Below are 21,154 nucleotides of genomic sequence, written 5' to 3'. Positions count from 1 at the left end.
ATATGAATCTTTTGGTTCCTCAAACAACATAAGTATTCCCTTCATTGACCTAGCTGGTGTATTCAAGTTAATGTTCCAGATTGGATCAGCCTGGCTTTTTGAAAGTGTACTGTGATTCAACACTCTTTCATAATAGATAGGCAGCTTAGAACTGTACTGATTTTCTATAAGTCTAGCCAGTTCAGGATGGTTTACAACATCAAACTCTAAAGAAATTCCAGACACCTTATACTTTGCTTCCGGGTCTTGTGAAAGCATAACACGATCATAACTATTGAAAGTCAGGTCGTATGACAGCCTGTCACGCAATGCTCCTTGATAGAAGGGAGGATGTGAATTTATGAGTTCAAAGTCAAGTGGAATACAAAATTTGTTTCCAAAAGCAACATTGACAGCGTTATCTTTTTTGTTGTCAGCTTTATCTCCTGCTCCTATTCTAACTTTTATCCCATTGTCTGACTGAATCCCTTGAAACACTCTGTTTTTCTTTTCATTGTCAGTTAACCAATTATCTGCATAAACTAAAAATACATCTGCATTATTCAATGACATCACTTCCCGCCCTTCCAGTTTGACAGTAATCTTCCTCACAATTGCTCTTCCTACATTATAAGCCAAAGTCCTATTTGCATCTGAGCCAGATTCTAATTCTAATTTGAATGATAGTCTTACAGTGCCTGGTACAATAACATCGTTCTTACCTAGATTAGGAAACCTAACAGTAAGTATTTCATTCTGATCAATAGTAGAAGGATTATTTGTGACTATAACTGTTTGCCTTATTCCTTTTACCCCGAGAGGTTCTTTCAGCCTTCTGTAAGGATCAAGAACAGAACCGAACGATTGTGCCATCTTTTTTTATTTTCAAAATAAAAAATAAGTTACAAATGGCAGAAGGTGGATTTGAAGATTTATTTGAGCCAGCGGACGACATGAGCGAAGCAATCCCTTTGGTTCCCTACCATCATTCACTGCATTATGAGGTGGCACGACATGAACTTCTGGAAGGTAAAGTTAGAGATTTCTACAAAAGTTTAGGAGAAGAACCTGATGTTTTAGATCCAAACCAGTTCAAAATGGAAGCAAATCATTTATATACAACTAGCGATAAAGGAGAAAAAGTCCAACTTACATATAAATCTAATCCTGCTAAGTTTCTATCAAAAGTTTCACTAAAACAAAAACTTACTGCTAATCGACTTAGGCAATTAGATATTGTGCCTAGCACACGGTCATCACCTTCCCATGTTGTTTCCTTACTTCAACAAGCAGAACTAGGACTACCAACTGCTACTCAAATAGAATCTGTTCCATTGCAAGATCTTAATAAACTTGCAGATGAGGCTGATCAACTTATACAAGAGATAGAGACTTCTTTTTCTGAGGAAACTTCACTGAAGACTCCACATGAACTATTACCTATGAGAGAAATAGAAGCCCTTAATCAATCACTACAAACCATCAGAGGTGAAATAGCAAATAATCTGTCAAAACTAGGTCAGCTGGATGAAGATATAAACAAAGAGAAACAAAAACTTGCTGATGCTGATGATTTGAACCTAGAACAAGAAGTAAAAAACAGAATTTCTAAGCGTTTAAAAGATTTGCAGGAGGAGAAAGCCATAAGGTTAGAAGTTCTAAGTAACAATAGAGAACAACTGAGAACACAGGTCAGCAGAATAAAAAATACAATTCAAAGAATCCTTTACGAAGACACAACTCTTGCTGAAAGAATTAGAACGCTTTTCAGAGAGCAGGGAATCACAATAGCTAGTATATTAACTGCGTTAGGATTTGCAATAAGCACATTAGTGTTAACACTCACAGGTGGCACTGTCACACCTCCACCTCCACCTCCACCTTCACCTCCATCTGATCCGGGATGGGTAAAGAAACAACTCAAACACATTGCAGAACTATTAAAGAAACTAGCAGCAAAAGCTTTGGATGCACTTCCAGGAATCATTGGTTCAATTGTTAGCTGGCTGTTATCTTTTGCAGGTAAAGTTGTTGGTTTCATGGCTGAACATCTCTGGACTCTAATAGTTTTAATTGCAGGTGTTCTGCTAACGAGAATAAAGCAAAAGTAAGCCTACACCCACTCCACCAATTACTAGAGCAGTCTTCTGCGATTCATGATCATCACTAATACTAACAGCTTGATCATCACTAGTGACAGAATGATCTTCACCTGCAGCGTGATCTTCACTTGTCACGCTTTGTTTCTGTTCATTGTGATATGGCTGTAACATCGTTCTGATTTCTGAATTCAGTTCTTCACCCTTTCCAAGCGGCTGGGTGTCACTAGCAATAATGATTTCATTGTTATAATTTGTTATTGTTCCAATCTGCAGCTGGAGATCAGAAGGTAACATGTAAAGGCCGTTACCAACAGCAAAGTCAACTTTTGATCTTGCATAACGGAGAGAGTCTTGATACCTTTTGATGCTGGAAGGCAGATCAACTGCAGAGTTTATGACATCTTCTAAATTTGATAACAACTGTTTCTGTGCACCAAACCCTGTGCTTGTTCTCATTATGTTTGATCGTGTCTGTGCCTGCGAGCCTAGCAAGCACCACGCATATGTTCGGATAGATTCATTGATCCTTTCAACACCTGATCCAGTGAAACCTTTGCCGGTGTCTAATATAAAAGTAGTCCATGCATTGTGGTGCTGTTGTTCTATTGATCCTAACTGTACCTGCACATTTGAAGAAAAAGATGTATGACCTGGCCAGTAATCAAAATTATACCTCCTGTGGACACCCCATAAATATAGTGTTCCCATGCCATGGTTTTTGTCTTGCTTTTGCCTAAAGTCGGTCTTAAAATCTATATTGAATTCATTGCAGAGACGCTCATACACTTTCATGTTTATCCTATTGTTGAATGGGTTCCAGCTCTTTTCATGCGGCATTGGTGCCTGAAGTTCAGACAAGATTCTCCTGCACTGATAGTAAACGTGAAATGTGTACACACACTTTGTCAGTAAGTTTGAATTATTCATGTGGTCTGCATAGGACACTCCACATCCTGTGGTTGCACAGAATATTGCAAAGTTTAACTGATTCTGATAGAACTGAATTGGGTGAGAGTTCCACATCTTTGGAACACTATCATTTTTGATTGGGGGATTTAGGTAAGAATGGAATGGGTCAGGCACTTTAACGCGAATGGATTCTGTTTCTGTTACAGCAAAGTCCAACTCATGGAAAGAAATAGTCTTTGGATTGTAATATGGTCCAGTTTTGTATTTAATGTCTTTGTTGAATTTATACTGAATCATTTTTGTTGTTGAATAAAAAATGTTTATCACACTAACAAATGTGAAGACTAGTGTGCCAGTTAAACTTGCAAACCCTATCAACAATCAAAATGGAGGAATGAAAGTTGCACTGCATGAAATTATGTACAAGGTTACTTGGTATAATATCAGTAAAAAAAAGGCTAACAACTGGGTTAGAATTAATGGTAAAACACATTCTGTAGAAGATGGTTACTATGACTTCTGCACTTTAGAGAAAGAATTGTTTGCTCCAGTAGGTATTACAGCGAGTTTAAATCATGCAAGTCTCATTGCTACTCTTACTATGCCCAAAACTAGAGAAGTAAACGTTGAGTTTCCAACCAAACTCCTTGATATGCTTGGAATTACAAAAATATACAAGGGAACACGTCCCATTGACATGGATGTTAACAGTGTACTGTTTGTTCACATGAGAGAGCTTAACACATCCTATAATCTGTTTAATGATCAGCGTTCTGATCTGCTTAGGATTCTTCCACCGAGTGATGCCTCTTTTTGTAAAATGCACGTGCCAACATTTAAGACACTTCAGTTCAAGGACTTGGAGGAAGGGTGTCATGAATTCCTACACATTGATCTGAAAAATCAAAGTGGACAACCAGTTGATTGTTTGTTTAACATTACATTGGAAATAGTTCCATAAAATATTGAGTATTAAAATGTCGAGTGGACCTACAATAGCTTATCCTGTTGCATGTTCAACTATAGAGTTGAAAGATTTAGCAGACGCTATCGACTTTGAGAGCAATGCTGAAGTCGGTGCAGTGTATGCATTCGAGTTTACAGACACTGGTCATTACAAGAGAAAGGAAATCGACGATGAAAAGAAACCAAGATTCCTCAAACTAGGTCAAATCCGTGATGTTAATGTACCTGATCCAATTGTCGATGACACATTCTACATGTGGAAACATCAGAATAAAAAATGGGTACTTAGTCCTGTTATGAAAAAGATTGACTGGGAAATGAAGTTTGAATTTGTGAGTCCATACACTCTTGTTGGAAAAGACGACACATTCCGTAAGTCAATCAATGCTAAACCACTAATTGTTAGCCTTGTTCCTGCGTTTAACAGCAGGGGAGAAGTTGCAGTTAAACCTTTCCATAAGAACAACTATCTCATTCACAGAAAACAAAGTGTTGAAAAGGACGCTGACACCATTGTCGATTTTATACCCAAGCTTCCAATAGGGCAGAATGCAACTATGATATTTGATATAGTTGTCAGGAAAAGGGAAGAAACCACAAACACTGTTCTAATGAGAGGAATAAATCTCAACTGGAGACCATTAAATGTTGAAGAAGTCAGAGTATTTATTGCTGTTCAAAAGGATTCTAACACAATAAAGAAACAGACGTCAAACCAAAATGTTGTTGTTAACGCAGATATAAATAATTTAACAGAAATAAGAAGTATTAATCTTACTTATCTTGATTTGATTGCTTTCTACTATACAGATAAGGTGTTAAGCAATGAACAGCTTCAAAGCTTAGCAGAAACACTGGCCAGTGAGAATTAAGATAAATATTTTATATTTTGCATTAAAAAGATGACTAGCAGTGTGAAGCTTTATCCTAATATTGATGAAAGTGCAGCAGAAAGTCAACAATTCAGACTGGCACACATTAGTAATATACAAAAACAACTAGAAGATGAATTAGAAAAATATTCTCGCGCTAGACGTAAGTACTCAACAACTTACAACAGCCTTTCTAATGCCAGCACTGGTTCTACTATCCTTGCATCAGCTGCAGGTGTAACGGGAACAATTCTGTTAGCTACCGGAGTAGGGACTCCAGTTTCTCTAATCCTAGGTGGTGTCGCAGCAGCAGTTGGTGGTTTATCATTTATAGCATCAGCTATAATGAAAAAAATTGTGAAAAAGCTTGAAAAACACGAATCCATTTCCACTCTTGCATCATCAAAATTGTCTAGCCTAAAACTGTCTATCAGTAAAGCACTTGAAGATTCAAAAGTTTCTGACGAAGAATTCAAACAGATACAAACAGACTTTGATGACTACAAAAGTAAGAAAGCAAGTATTCAAACAAAAACACGAGCTGAATATAACAAGCCACTCGATATAGAAGATCTGAAAAAGCAGTTTTTAAAAAAGGGGATTCAAATAGGACGGGAAGAAAAAGTAAAAATAGAATCACTTGTAAAGAGTTAACTATTCGTTTAGACAGTCACATTGCATGTATCAGATATAATTCTAACAGTGAAAGAACATATGAAGTAAAGTTTGTAAATGAGAGAGCGTATTGAGCTTAAGAATGTTGTATAAGAGAAAGGGAGAATGTACGTTCTGGGTTACTGATTCCGACAGACCCGGCATTGGTTCAAAACAACCTTACTTTACTGTATTTTTTTTGTATGGATTTATGCTGTATTTTTCTGATTTTGTCGCATGTTTCATTTTAGTAAAAGTTTAGTCCAGAAGCCTATTTTGCGTTAATATTTAGGGTCTGTCGGAATCGGTGAGCCAGAACGTACATTCTCCCTTTCTCTGAAAGGAATTACTTCAGTATAAACAATGTTCTTTCCAATTTTGATTTTGATGAGTAGAAATAATTAACGAAACATCCAAGAACAACGTTCCAAATTATTTTTTCCCACAACAGTCCGTACGTTGTTATGCCCCCTTTAATATGGAGAGGAAAAAAACAATTAATTAATTAAGGAATTAATTAAATTTCAACGTCGACTGTTTCGTTTTTAGCCACGATTTTCCTCAGTTTCAACACACTGCCACGATTTCGTCCGTCTGCAAAGTTTGGTACAGTCGAACCTGCCCTAGCGATCACCTTTTGATAACGACCACCTACCCATTACGACCACCCAAAGGGATCCCCGGCGAGTTTTCCCTATTTAATACACCTTTCCAGAACGACCACCTGTCCATAAAGACCACTTTGGGGTAATCCCTTCGGTTCTCGTTGTAGACAGATTCGACTATATACTACCATAATTAGTTAACTTAATTAATGAATGAATGAATGAATTAATGGCATGACCCATGGTTTCTTTCCAGCCATCCAGAACACACGCCTGTACTTCCAAAGCGCTCCCGTTCCCATCGACTTTTTGGTGGATGACGCTTCTGTTACCGAGGAAACTGGCGGTCACGTGACGATTGCCGATCTCAACCACGTGATCGATCAGCAGAGAAAAAGCGACATCCATGTGCAGTGAGCTAATTTCAGTCATTTTACGGCTGCCTTTTACTTTATAAAGATAAATATCATATAACAAAGGGCTGTCCCTTTTGTCATCTTACCTGTTCTCCAAACTCAGAAGCAATAATGTATGAAGTGAACATTGGATTTCCCTTCTTTCAGGCATGTGACGTCAGAGACCGACTAAAACTCATTGTGAGGCTCCTGGTCGAGACCACAAAAGAGTGCACGTTCGTGTGCGTTCAATCGTAAAGAATAAAAGGAATTCTAACCAAAAAAGGATCAATACATAAACGTCTTTGTATTGTTCACAAAAATATGACATTTGACACAGATCTAACACGGTCTCGTACAACAACGGCTGTCTCGATCTGTGAAGAATGTCATAGTTTGGTCAACAATACAGATGACGTATGTCTTGTGTGCCTTCCTCGGTGATGCCCTTCTTGTCTGTTTCAGTGTCTCTACAGCATCAGTCATCACCGAGGGAGACGTCAAGATACGTGTGAGTGCATGTTGTCCGTAATATCCCATGTATTCCTCCCACAGTTCAAAGAAAATTACATGCAAACGAAGAAGTTGTATATATGGGTGTTTTTCAAAAAAGAACGAAAAATGAGACTAGTGAATGGTTAAAAGTGAATTTATTCCAAACTCTTAACAAATGCGTTGACATTATTCAGCACACCCAGTGCCATGTTAACATAAGATATGTACTCTTAATAAAGAATGGTTTTGCCAAAAAAATAAATAAACAAAAAATATTTTGTTGCAGTGGTCAGTCGTGTTACTCTTTCTTTAATTTTATTTTAGGTTGAAAGAAATGTTGACAGGTGACTAGTTTGCCTCCAGTATGACAAAAACAATACACTTTTCACTTTCTGAAGGAAAATATATACCTTAAAGTGAAAGAAAGCGATAAAAATTAAAGAAATTGTCACTCAAATGAATAAAACTCATTTTTGAAAAATGTCAAACATCGCCAGCAGCTTGAAACTTGTACATTTCTTGCAATTGTATTTTTCTCGAATCAAGTATTATAAGAGCATTGAGCAAAAGATAAACAGACTGAAAAGAATTATATCTTCCTGGAAATTCTGCATTCAGAAGCCTCAGTAACACCAATGACATGTGAGTAACACGACTGAGTAACATGACTGACGTCTCATAACACAACTGACCACCCTTAGCTAACTTTGATTTATGAACTGATTTTAACTTTAAACGTAAAGTTAATTAAATGGAACAAACAAATTTGCTTATAGTAAGACATTTTTACTTTATTTCCACCTTTTAAGCCTAACTCCACAATTTGACCAAAAAAATGCAAACTTGTCACAAAATAAACTGTAATGATAGCACCGTGAATTTGCACAGGCCTAGCAAAATCGCAATTTTATATGATTCAAAGAAAGAACAAAATCTTATTTATTTTCAGCATTACTACAGAAATGTACTGCAAACATTTTGCACTGTAACATTATTGATTCTAACAGCAAAATTACTGACAGATGGTAACAGCACTGAGACCAAATTGCCTTGGCTGGGTTCGACAGAAGTTACACGTACAAAAACGATCAGCAGTGTTTACTTACTGTTTGACAGAAATACAATTCTTTTCCTCAAACGGTGAAGACAAAGCATAAACAGGATTATCTTTAAAACAACCAAAGCTGCACAGTTTTTTAAACAGTAACATTACAGGCATGGTAACACCACTGACACCAAATTGCCTTTAGATGTTTCGACAAACAATAAAACGTTCTGAAACAGACCAGCAGTGGAATCCCCAACGTTCTGGCACGAACAGTATAGTGACCTAGCTGGACTCTAGCACATTCAACTACTCAGGAACTTGATTAGGAGTGCAGTCAGCAGTTGGTGAATATGGTAGACCCGGTGTGAAGTGGTTTGGGATCCAGTGCGTCATGTTCATGTCAACACGTGCAGACGTCCATATATACCCATGAATGTTTTTTGCTTTATTATCTTCATCCCTTCCGCTTCCTATATATTCGTTTTACGGTGTTCTCCTCCAGGGACATTCCAGGAAGGTATTCGTCCTAATACATTGCAAAGCTCTTGATGATGTGTCCTCTGCGTTATTTGCTGGTCTCGAAGCATTTCCTCAGGTTTTCTTCTTTCAAGTAGTATTCAGAATAGTTAGTTAGTTAGTTAGTTAGTTGTTGCTTTTTGGGTCCAGCGGACCATATCGGCCAAATCAGGACCTCACAAGTTTAACATTACAAATATTTGAAATAAACCAATGTTACTAAACAAAATAAGGAACGTCACGCCAGAGTTTTAAACTGTAAAAAAGGGTCTTCCGACAAAGGTCGGTGAAAAAAACAAATTGCTCAGGAAGAGGTGGAACCGCCATCTCCGGAGCATCCTTTGCTGCCTTGTCAGCAGCTTCGTTGCCTTGTATGCCCATATGACTGGGCGCCCACATAAAATGTATAATAGTATTCAGAATGACACGCGAGTTCATGGACAATGCGGGCTCTAAGTTCTGCTGGTCGCTGCATGATCATGGCCAAAAGCGTAGACACTGCCACATGCTGGTAGACAATCACCATCTGCTCTCACAACAACAGGATACGTTTGTGCATTGGGTATTTCCGCAGCAGAAAGAGCCATGACATACGATTACCTGAAAAACAGTAATATTTGATAATCATAACAGAGTTGTCTTTTCATAAGAAATGATCCCGTAAAAAGTCTTGCATTCTCTCTCTGGCACACCCCTACACACCAACCCCAACCCCCTCCTCTTTCACTCTCTCTCTGCCTCCCCACAGGGACACACGTATAATCAACAATTATACACGCAAAAGAAGTATGTGGAAGGCAGAAGAATGAAAATAAAACCAGGAAAGAATCTAAGATCAGTCATGTTACCTCTTCGTCAGTAGTGTTACCAGGCACAAGGTAACACGACTGAAAGTAACACGACTGATAGAATTCATTTGAGAAAATAATGATCACTCCCCAGGCCATGCGTTCTGAACAAACACGTGTCCCAGTAGTTTTGATCCTTACATGAAACAATAAAAAAGTAACAGAAGAATGTAAATTCCTTCAGATCGCTAGAGACACACAGTAACACAACTGATTCGTTAAAAAAACACATCTTACCTTTCTACACTTGTCGGGTCCACCATACACAAGCGATCAAACTCGCGTAGATGTTCCCGCTGCAGGAAGCTGCTGAAGGATGGGGGATAACTACAGGCCCAAAATGGTTTAAAAAAACTGGAGTACTCATTGTTTAGGTCTGTTTAACTGTTCTGGTAACACCACTGACAAAAAAGTGAAAGACACTCATTTTTGAGAGTTTAAGTCCACATTCAGAGTCTGGGTCAACCTTACAATCAAAATCTGTTGCAATAATCTAAAGGTGCTCCCGAAAGCGATTTTTTGGATATTTTTTTAATGGTCTACAATTTTTTTTCTTCTTTGTAGAGGTGGTGGAAGTTTTGAGTGCCTTCAAAAAGACAGGCATTTTTAGATACCCCTACATGTTTAAACCATGCAAAACTAACTTTCAAGTGTCAGGAATGTACTTTAATGAATGTTCATGTTGTTGTCTATTCATTTTTGTACAAAAAAATATGTATTATACTAAGATAGATAGGACATGTTTCTTTCTGAATTAATTTAAAAATCAAAGACACGTTTTTCGTACATTTTTGAAAAACACCCATATAGCAGTTACTTGAGCAACAAGAACCTGTTTATAAAATTTCGCATTTTTGGTAAAGTGGCGCTTTTATCAATTGTTCTAGTAATTCTTCATTAGAGTAAAACGATACATAAACGTCTGTTAAACGACAACCATCAGAGCCCAATTTTTCTTTGAGATGATATTGTATTGTATTGTATTGTATTGTATTGTATTGTATTGTATTGTATTAATTGTATTGTATTGTATTGTATTGTATTGTATTGTTTTGCATTGCATTGCATTGTATTGCATTGCATTGTATTGCACTCACATGTATATTATCTACAAGTATTGTTCTGTTTTGTATTGTATTGTATTGTATTGTATTGCATTGCATTGCATTGCCTTGCCTTGCATTGCATTGCATTCACATGTATAGTATCTACAAGTATTGTATTGTATTGTATTGTATTGTATTGTAGGCCTATTGTATTGTATTGTATTGTATTGTTCTTTCTTTCTTTATTTGGTGTTTAACGTCGTTTTCAACCACGAAGGTTATATCGCGACGGGGAAAGGGGGGAGATGGGATAGAGCCACTTGTCAATTGTTTCTTGTTCACAAAAGCACTAATCAAAAATTTGCTCCAGGGGCTTGCAACGTAGTACAATGTATTACCTTACTGGGAGAATGCAAGTTTCCAGTACAAAGGACTTAACATTTCTTACAGTATTGTATTGTGTTGTATCGTATTTGTATTGAACTGCATCGACACGTTACATCATACACACGATTTCCTCGTGTTTTATTGAGGAGCTTCGATGCTGGCCTACACTTTACTGTGAACAACAAAACACATGTTTGCCGTGAACAGGTCCTGCAAAAGAAGAAGTCGTTTCCGTTCGGCACAGCGGTGAACGCAGGCCGGTACAACGCCAACCTTGCAGGGGGCAAGTACAGGGACTTTATCCACAAACACTACAACTGGGCCGTGCCGGAAGGCTCGCTCAAATGGCCATTCGTCGAGCCACAAAGGGTAAGGGTAAATTACTCACTTTACTTTATCGTTGGCAATACACGCTTACTTTATTATCCCATTGCTGGGAGATTCGGGTTCGCTTCCCCCAGTGAAAAGCGAGCAGCAGCAAGAGTCGCGCTACCCAGGCGTGTGCGCGTTTAGGTGTAATCAGCCACCTGCACTTATGGCAGAATGACAGACAAGGTCTTTGACGTGCCATTGTGGTGACACAGGGGTGGGACATTGATACCGTCTCATAGTCTGTACATAAAGTTGACCCGTGTCTGTCTTGGATTCGAACCCGTGACCCTAGGATCACAAGCCTATAGTGCTCTACCAACTGTTCTCCCCGGTCAACTGGGACTATTTGAAACATACTTGTTCTTCTCCAGTCAAGCAATGGACTCAGTTTTAACACAGGCGAAGACAACAAATCTACGCAATCTAACCACCTGTCAAAAATGTTCCTTTCCCAACCCTTGATAGCTTAAAGGCACAGTAAGCCTCCCGTAAACCATCACAGAAACTGTCAGGCTTTTACACACAGTACAAACACCCTTCCATTTGAACGCTCACCAAACGGGAACATCCTAGGTGCCCTCCGTAAAGAGCAAGCAATTTTCAAAGAATGTATTTTTGCGTGGTTTATCTTACCCCTGAGCCATCGTGAACCCGTGTGATCAAGTTTCCCTTTTTCACAATGTAGTCGTCAGTTAGTAATTTGAATGCGACTCGCTGTGAGCTTATCTGCAATAGCACGTTACTACGTACCTCAGACTATGCACGAAACAAACGGCTGTGGTTCACAAGAACTCTAGCGATGGCTTTTGACTGTTCAGAGGAACTGGCGATTGGTATAAACCGTCGTCTGCTACGAGAACCACGACCTTGCGTGACCCTGCTTCCGGGCTTTTCTTTTTTCCAACTTTCAAAACTTCGAATTGTACTGATCTTGTCTTGATGAAAAAAGAATTCTTTTATTATTTAAGAATGTTTGTGTAACAAGCTGTCAATGTATTATTTAGATTTTAACAGTTAGGTCTAGTGCCAAAACGCACCACGGTCCAATTGTGTGAGGAGACAATCCGCAAAATTAATTCTTTGAAAATTGCTCGCTCTTTACGTAGGGCACCTAGGATGTTCCCGTTTGGTGAGCGTTCAAATGGAAGGGTGTTTGTACTGTGTGTAAAAGCCTGACAGTATCTGTGATGGTTTACGGGAGGCTTTCTGTGCCTTTAAATATGTGCAGGGTTAATGTAATTCAGATACGCACATACCATTTTGGGGTTTATTTCAATCAACTCAGTTCATGTCATGAAATTATCCATGAAAGAAACGATTTTTGAATAAGGTCATGGTACAAGGAACTTTTGATGACTGAATTTCAGGGGCAGCAAAACTACCAGCCGGCTCTCGATATGATCCACAGACTGCGCAGCCACGGGTGAGTGACGGATGAATACTCTACATTCCCTGTTTCTAGTAACAGTTGTTTAAAGAAACAAACAAAAACAGTTATATCGATCTAATATGATTCCCAACATGTGATAAATAGAGAGAAAAAATGAAGAAAAATAATGAGAGAAAAAAATGAAAAAAGATGACGAAAAAAAAAACTGCCAAAATGGCGGGGGGAAACGGCTATCCAATAAAAATTTCCACACAAAAAATTGAGATCTGCGGAAAAGCAACCAGGTTGTTGAATTTGGTTTGTTCACTTGAAAAGGATCTCTTATCTCGAATAGAAGTCTGAACTGATCTGTGATGATCACACGTGTTTATACCGGAAGGAAAGTACGCCTTTGCTGTGCATGTCTCAAGGCAATAATAATCATTACACTTTTTTTCAATGCAACACCGTTCGAGTAATGTGACAAACATGTATTTGTTCCCAGCATCAAGGTGAGAGGTCACAACCTGGTGTGGTCACTGCCTCACTTTGTCCAGAACTGGGTCAAGGCGTTGTCCGGCAACGAGCTACGGACAGTGGTCAAGCACCACATACAGCAAACCATGAGTAAAACACGCGGCCTGTGAGTTTCAAATTTGTTTTATCATATCGTTCTTTGGAGTATTGTACACTCCCTTGATTGAGCTAACGGCACGCAGAAACGACAGGTTCAATTTCCAACCTTGCCCACGCATTTCCAAAGTCTTCGATATGAGTTAGTGTGACATAAGTTTGGGTAATGTGGTTTAAAATTTTAAAAAATCACGGCTTCAAATCAACGCTTGTCCATAGAATAAATCCTGTTATCGGTGAGTCTCTGTATTGACCCACTAACAAAATAAATGCTCATAATTCATACGCCTAATGCAGAAGACTTTCAACGCCTCTGACTTGTTCCTCTGTATTGTTCTGGTGTAGTTGCCAAAATATCACATCTAGGGGTGGGCGTTATCCATTTATTTCCCATGTGTATCTTGTCTTCAAACGGACAGCCTGGAGCACTGGGACGTGAACAACGAGAACCTGCACGGCACGTGGTTCCAGGACCGACTGCACGACCCTGACTATGACCTGGAGTTGTTCCGCATTGCGCATCAAGCTGATCCCAACGTCAAGCTATTCCTCAACGATTTCAACGTCGTGGCTTCGGGGGCCTCCACAAACGTACGATTTTAATTAGTGGTACAGTTATTATAGTTTAAAATCGTAGTGGTACATTTATTTTTACATTTAGTCAAGTTTTGACTAAATGTTTTAACATAGAGGGGGGAATCGAGACGAGGGTCGTGGTGTATGTGTGTGTGTGTGTGTGTGTGTGTGTGTGTGTGTGTGTGTGTGTGTGTGTGTGTGTCTGTCTGTCTGTGTGTGTGTGTGTAGAGCGATTCAGACTAAACTACTGGGCCGATCTGTATGAAATTTGACATGAAAGTTCCTGGGTATGATATCCCCGGACGTTTTTTTCTTTTTTTCGATAAATACCTTTGATGACGTCATATCCGGCTTTTTGTAAAAGTTGAGGCGGCACTGTCACACCCTCATTTTTCAATTAAATTGATTGAAATTTTGGCAAAGCAATCTTCGACGAAGGCCGGGGTTTGGTATTGCATTTCAGCTTGGTGGCTTAAAAACTAATGAGTGAGTTTGGTCATTAAAAATCGGAAACTTGTAATTAAAATTTTTTTTTATTAAACGATCCAAAAACAATTTCATCTTATTCTTCGTCATTTTCTGATTCCAAAAACATATGCATATGTTATATTTGGATTAAAAACAAGCTCTGAAATTTAAAAATATAAAAATTATGATCAAAATTAAATTTCCGAAATCGTTTTAAAAACTATTTCATCTTATTCCTTGTCGGTTCCTGATTCCATAAACATATAGATATGATATGTTTGGATTAAAAACACGCTCAGAAAGTTAAAACGAAGAGAGGTACAGTAAAGCGTGCTATGAAGCACAGCGCAATCGCTACCGCGCCAAACAGGCTCGTCACTTTCACTGCCTTTTGCACAAGCGGCGGACTACGTTCAGTTTCATTCTGTGAGTTCCACAGCTTGACTAAATGTAGTAATTTCGCCTTACGCGACTTGTTTCTTGTGGGTTTTTTTACATCGTTTTAATCAGTGGTACATTAGTTTTAGTTTAAAATCGTACGAACGATTTTAATCAGTAGCACATTATTTTAGTTTAAAATTGTTTTAATCAGTGGTACATTTATTTTAGTTTAAAATTGTTTTAAATCAGCGGTACATTAATTTTAGGTTAAAATCGTAATTTACCAGAACTTCTGTTTCTGTTGCATGGCGAGAACAGATCTAATTATTCTTGCTGATGTTCATAATTGTGCGAATGAGGTTTACTTCCGTTTAGTTCTCAGATGAACTTAAAGTGCTTTGCACTTGCTTGATCAAAGCCTTATTTTATTGACTCGTAGACTTTTTCTCACTCTTTCTTTTTTCATGTTGACGCTTCCTTTGCGCAAGAAGTTTGCTTTGGACATTGCACGAGCGTATACTAACATAAGGCTGAGACGCTTGGAGTCAGTGCTCTTATCTATACAGCAAACGCCATCACAATGTAAAACCGGTCTCATATTTTCATGCAAATACTAAATATAAGTTCTTTTTATTTTTCTCCTTTAAAAGATAAAAGTTAGCCTGACACGTCACCATGTAATTGCAGGACTACCTGGAGCAGGCCCAGCAGGTGAAGAAGGCAGGTGTGGGTCTGTCCGCTATCGGCGTCCAGTGTCACTTTGGGGACGAGGTCGAGCCAGACATTTCGGCCATAAAGGTAACATATCTCTTAGAATGAGTAAAAACAACAAAGTCTACGGGTTTAGACACATTTTCGGGTTTGAGCTTGCTTCTTTGTGGAAATAAGATTTGTTTTTGAATGTCACCAAGTTCCTAAAAAAAACTGTTCGTGAAGCCAAACAGAGGCCTATGAATGAAGCGCTATTGAGGTGGTCTCACATTTATATTGATGTGTGTGGGTTTTTTTTGATTCTAGACTTATCTGTTCTGGCTTCTCTGTGAGTGCACTGACTTTCAGAACTATACTGTAAATGATTGATTAATGGTGCAGTTTAGAAGCACGCATATAAAGCCGAACCGAATGTAACCGCCCCTAGGTAAAGAGACCTTACGATGCCATTTCACAAAAACATGTAAATGTCGACAAGTATCACTTCCTGGTTTTGATTCTATTATAAAACGTTTGCGTTGACGGATTATATGGTCGAATCTCGCATCCAATTTCTTACTTCATCTATGTTTATTTTTGTTTACAATAGTCTTTGACGTGAACGGTTACGCACACATGGACTCGCACTTAACTATTATCTGACCTTCAAGGCGATGTCAACAAAATCGTTATCTCATCTTATTCCAGCGACGTCTGGACACACTAGCTGGAGCCGGACTGCCCATCTGGGTGACAGAACTGGACGTCATGTCAGCGGACGAGAACAGGAGGGCGGACTTCTACGAGCATGCGCTGAGAGCTCTTTACGGGCACCCCGCTGTGGAGGGCATCTTGATGTGGGGATTCTGGGACCAGTCTCACTGGAGGGGAGAGAAGGCTGCCCTTGTCAAGGGAGATAATTTGCAGGTACATGAGCGGGATAGCAAAGCGGTAATGCTATTATTTTCCAATGTAACAGGAGACTTTTTCAGAACAGGTCTTGAAATAAAGTTTGCATCTTTGTTTCACTGAGAGAAAACGTGGCTTCACGAGGCACGTTGGGTTTTGACATTGTTGCTGATTGGTCTCTCTCTCTCTCTCTCTCTCTCTCTCTCTCTCTCTCTCTCTCTCTCTCTCTCTCTCTCTCTCTCTCTCTCTCTCTCTCTCTCTCTCTCTCTCTCTCTCTCTCTCTGTTTAACACATTTAGAACAGTTTGACACATTTAGAACAGTTTGTGGAATCAGTCTGGATCGAGGTCAAATTAAAAAAGGCACCTCCAATGCTTATTGGTTTCTGCTATAGAAATCCAGCAGAACGTGTAAACTGGACGGACAAATGTTCACATATGTTAGATGCTGCTTTGTTAGAATCAAAAGAAACTATTCTCTTAGGAGATTTTAATATTGATTTATTAAAACAAAATAAACCATGGTTAGATATGTTCAACCTTTATGATCTCAAACAAGTCGTGAACACCCCTACTAGGGTTACTGCATCTACAAGCACTTTGATAGATCATGTCTATGTTTCTAACACCCGTAACGTTGCAGAAGTTTGTGTTCCAACTAGCGGCTGTAGTGATCATTTTCCTGTTTGTCTCACGTGGTCAAGAAAGGGTGTAAAAATCCCCAAAGTTGGTCACAAGACAGTAAAGTACCGCTCCTTTACTAAATTTAACGAGAACGCCTTTCTTGTAGACTTAAGTAATTCTTCTCTCTCTGATGTTTATAATTATACGGATCCTGATGATGCAATAACACACTGGATAAATGTCTTCACAGAAATATACGATAAACATGCCCCGTGGAGAATTAAAAGAGTCAAGCAAATAGTAAAACCTAAATGGTTTGATACTGAATTACAAGATGCTATTGGCCATCGTGATTTCTTAAAATCAGTTGGCAAGGAAGCGGAGTATAGAGAACAGAGAAATAAAGTAAACTCACTTAAACGAACAAAAAAGATCAAGTACTTTCATGACCTAGCGTCATCAAAGCAAAATTCAAAGAATATATGGAAAGCAATAAATGAACTTACAAATAAAACGATTGCCAGTCATTCAAGTTGTGTTAAGGACATATCCCCTGATGATTTAAACACGCATTTTTCTAACATAGCTGAAAAAGTTATTACAAATGACAAATCCAAGTTGAACAATTTGAAAGTGTTAGAAGAATATTGTGAGTCGAAACAAGTTTCAAGTCAAGCGAATATTCCTCTACTTACAGTACCTGAAGTTTTTTACGCACTTACACACCTTAAGCAAACAGGCTCCCGGGGAATCGACGGCCTCGATGGTAGGATTCTTAAATTGTCAGCCCCTGTAATTTCTGAAACACTCACTTACCTTTATAATCTTTGTTTAGGAAAAAATTATTTCCCAGTCTCCCTGAAACAGGCTAAAGTCATTCCTCTGTTTAAATCAGGTGACAAAAAAGACCCATCAAACTATAGGCCAATTTCAATATTGTCTGTTTTATCAAAACCACTTGAAAAACACATTAACAAACATATTCTAACGCATCTTAACCAAAACAATTTACTTCACCCTAAACAATCGGGTTTTAGAGCTAACCATTCCTGCCATACTGCCTTAGTTTCTCTTGTTGATCAATGGCTGGAGAAAATCAACGACAATGAATTCTGTGGTGCCATTTTTGTTGATTTTGCTAAAGCCTTTGACGTTATTGATCACACGTTATTACTGAGAAAATTCGCATTGTATGGCGTCGGAATCGAAACTGTCAAACTTATTAGTTCATTTCTCACCGGCAGACAACAAACTGTACTAACAAACGCCTCGGCGTCGAGCATGCAAGAAGTAAAATACGGTGTACCACAAGGATCGGTTTTAGGACCCCTCCTCTTCTCTATATACATTAATGACCTCCCCCTATATATTTAAAATGTATGTGAACTTTTTGCAGATGACACCACAATTCACTCCAGCAACACAAATTTAACTCGCTTATCAGAATCACTTCAAAGAAGTTTAAACCAGTTGACAGCGTGGACTGAACTAAACCATATGTCTCTTAACCCAAAGAAAACCAAATATATGGTCATAACAACAAGACAAAAACGCCAGAATATTTATTCAGCTGGTCCTGCTTTAATGATAGATGGTGAAATAGTGGAAAAAGTCGACCATCACAAACTGCTGGGTGTTAATATCGATAACAACTTGTCTTGGTCAACCCACATTGAGCAACTTAGTAAAGTGGTGTCAAAGAAAGTGTACCTCTTATCTAGAATTAAACACTTCCTGAACTGCCACACCAGAAAATTATTCTTCATTGCTCATATTCAATCTGTTATTGATTACGCATCCACTCTATGGGACTCAGCAAGTGAAAATTCCTTAAAACCACTTAGCAGATTACATAAAAGAGCGCTAAAAGTAGTATTACTAAAGCACACTACCCTCACAGAGTTAGACTACATACATTTAGGGATCTTACCTCTAAAGTCAAGACTGCTTTTTAACAAAGGAATCTTTATGCATAAAATTATATCCGAAACTTTACCCCAAACCATTTGTTCAAAGTTCTCTTTGAAGAATTCACACCACCTTATGAAATTTAACACTCCTCTTCCTAGGATAGACTTATTTAAGTCTAGTCTAGTTTATTCAGGTGGCCGTCTCTGGAACGCTCTTCCAAATGCCTTACGGGAAGCTACCAGCACAGATTCTTTCAAAAACAAATATATATCCCATTTAATGAAAATAGTATATTCTTGATTGTTATGTCCTTTGAGACACAGTCACTCACTTTTGATTTATTGTTTTGTTTATGAAATTATGATGTTCTGCATAATATCCATTGTCTTGCAGAGTTGATGTACTATTGCATAGTATTCTTACTCTAATTGACTTGCAAATTTTTGCTTTGCACCTTGTCATGAACATGTATAAACTACAATGTTTCATATAATGCACGTATGTACATAAACTTATCCTGTTTTACTAATTATGTAAGTATTGTAGTAGTAGTAGTAGTAGTTTTTATAGTAGATTTAGTCCCTCTTTAGGGCGAGGGCCAGATGCAAAAAAGTATACCAATGCTTATTCTGTTACCCTCGTAAAATAAAGAATTGTCATTGTCATTGTCATTGTCATTGTCTCTCTCTCTCTCTCTCTCTCTCTCTCTCTCTCTCTCTCTCTCTCTCTCTCTCTCTCTCTCTCTCGTCAATCTTCATCTTCTTTTTGTTCTTCTACTTCTCCCTATGCTTACATGCTATTTTGCATGACATTTAGGTCTTGATCGTCATTGTGTTCTTGCTTCATAAACAGTTCTCAGCGCAATGTGCATTACTGGTGAAAGGTTGTAACGTGAGATAACTCGATCTGTTGTGATTCTTCTCTCAGATGACGGCGGCAGGACATCGTGTCCTTGACCTTTACGAGAACCAGTGGATGACGGACGAGACTCACACACTGCCGCACTCCGGAAACCAGGTCTCTGTGCGTGGTTTTCATGGCGACTACGAGGTGCACGTGATCTACCAAGGGACAGAACTGAGTAGTTTAAGACAGACGTTTACTTTGGGAAAGGGACCTCACTCTGTCAGTGTCCATGTTCAAAAGTAATCGAAATGAAAGAAATTTAGCTATCGCTTTATGTTTTGTGTTATTGTCATATCGACAAGGTTGTGTGTTGTGTCGGTTTGTTTTGCCTCTTGACTTTTTCTTGAAGAGATTATATCATCTGGACAGATCTACATAATTATGTTTCCTTGACTGTGTTGGCAATGAGCTTTGGATAAAAATAAAGAATTTAGGAAGTAAGCATGTTTTCACCTTTCTTTTGTCGTCTCTATTCCTTTGTTGTTCTGGTTGATAATCTCTCTCTCTCTCTCTCTCTCTCTCTCTCTCTCTCTCTCTCTCTCTCTCTCTCTCTCTCTCTCTCTCTCTCTCTCTCTCTCTCTCTCTCTCTCTCTCTCTCTCTCTCTCTCTCTCTCTCTCTGTACCATTCTGACCAAAACACTCTCTACTTCTTCCTTTTTGTCTTCAACAAATGTTGAACTTGCGAAGAAAACATCATTTCCTTACGATCTTGTCGAAGGCATTCCATTACAAACAAGAAGATTACAAAAAACCATCAATTTTCAGCCCGAATCATTGTCAGATTTATTTGTAAAAGAAGCTATAGCTGCTTATTAACACAGACGTACACAAAGTCAAGTATGGAGTGAATAGATATTCTGTCCACCACCTGACAGTCCAAATGAAACGCGGACCACCTGCGGTCACTTCACAGCCATGTCTTAGCGATGTAATCAGAGCTGGTAGATAAACTCTCTACCAGGCCGCATTCATTCGTTAAAAGACACCAACAGTGTTATGAGGCCTGACCGCCATGATCTCAGCGCAAACAATGTCTTACTACTCTTACACACCACGAGTTTATCTCCCTTTCTTCTCTGTCAATCAAGCTAACAATTCAGTCGCCTAATAGTACAGGGAGCGACAGCTTTCGGTTGTCTTTGACAACTCAGCTTAGTCTGGGGGGAAGTGACCCTTATATGTCTTGGACACAGGTGCTTGAGGTCGAACGAAAATCACTGTGTGTGGTTAAAAAGAGTAATACATTCGTTTAGTTCACACACACACACACACACACACACACACACACACACACACACACACAGTGGACACACACACACACACACACACACACACACACACACACACACACACACACACACACACACAACTTGACTTCATCAGTGGTTGAAACCCTCGTGTGTTGTTTCTGGTGGAGAAACGTTTTAATTTGGTTAGCCTAAGAAACTGAAAACCTGGATATTAAGATCGCTGACTTGTGGATAATTGACGTATC

General features: G+C 38.7%; 2 protein-coding genes across 2 annotated transcripts in view; one reads left to right on the top strand and one right to left on the bottom strand.

Annotated features, from left to right (window-relative positions):
- The window catches only part of LOC138952269 (anti-sigma-I factor RsgI6-like), a 31,781-nt gene extending 11,681 nt beyond the window's left edge, over positions 1–20,100 (top strand). The window contains exons 3-11 of the mRNA XM_070323899.1: positions 6,344–6,500; positions 6,948–6,993; positions 11,030–11,191; positions 12,562–12,617; positions 13,069–13,206; positions 13,616–13,787; positions 15,309–15,419; positions 16,020–16,238; positions 19,681–20,100. Coding sequence (XP_070180000.1) covers positions 6,344–6,500; positions 6,948–6,993; positions 11,030–11,191; positions 12,562–12,617; positions 13,069–13,206; positions 13,616–13,787; positions 15,309–15,419; positions 16,020–16,238; positions 19,681–19,902 — 1,283 coding nt within the window. The 3' untranslated portion in view covers positions 19,903–20,100. The remainder of the gene's footprint in view (positions 1–6,343; positions 6,501–6,947; positions 6,994–11,029; positions 11,192–12,561; positions 12,618–13,068; positions 13,207–13,615; positions 13,788–15,308; positions 15,420–16,019; positions 16,239–19,680) is intronic.
- Positions 1–21,154, bottom strand: part of LOC138952270 (tryptophan--tRNA ligase, cytoplasmic-like) — a 306,357-nt gene that overhangs the window by 112,436 nt on the left and 172,767 nt on the right. The window lies entirely within an intron of this gene.

This window comes from Littorina saxatilis, linkage group LG17 (genome assembly GCF_037325665.1).
Source record: "Littorina saxatilis isolate snail1 linkage group LG17, US_GU_Lsax_2.0, whole genome shotgun sequence".
NCBI lineage: Eukaryota > Metazoa > Mollusca > Gastropoda > Littorinimorpha > Littorinidae > Littorina > Littorina saxatilis.
This window is presented reverse-complemented; position numbering and strand designations above follow the sequence as displayed.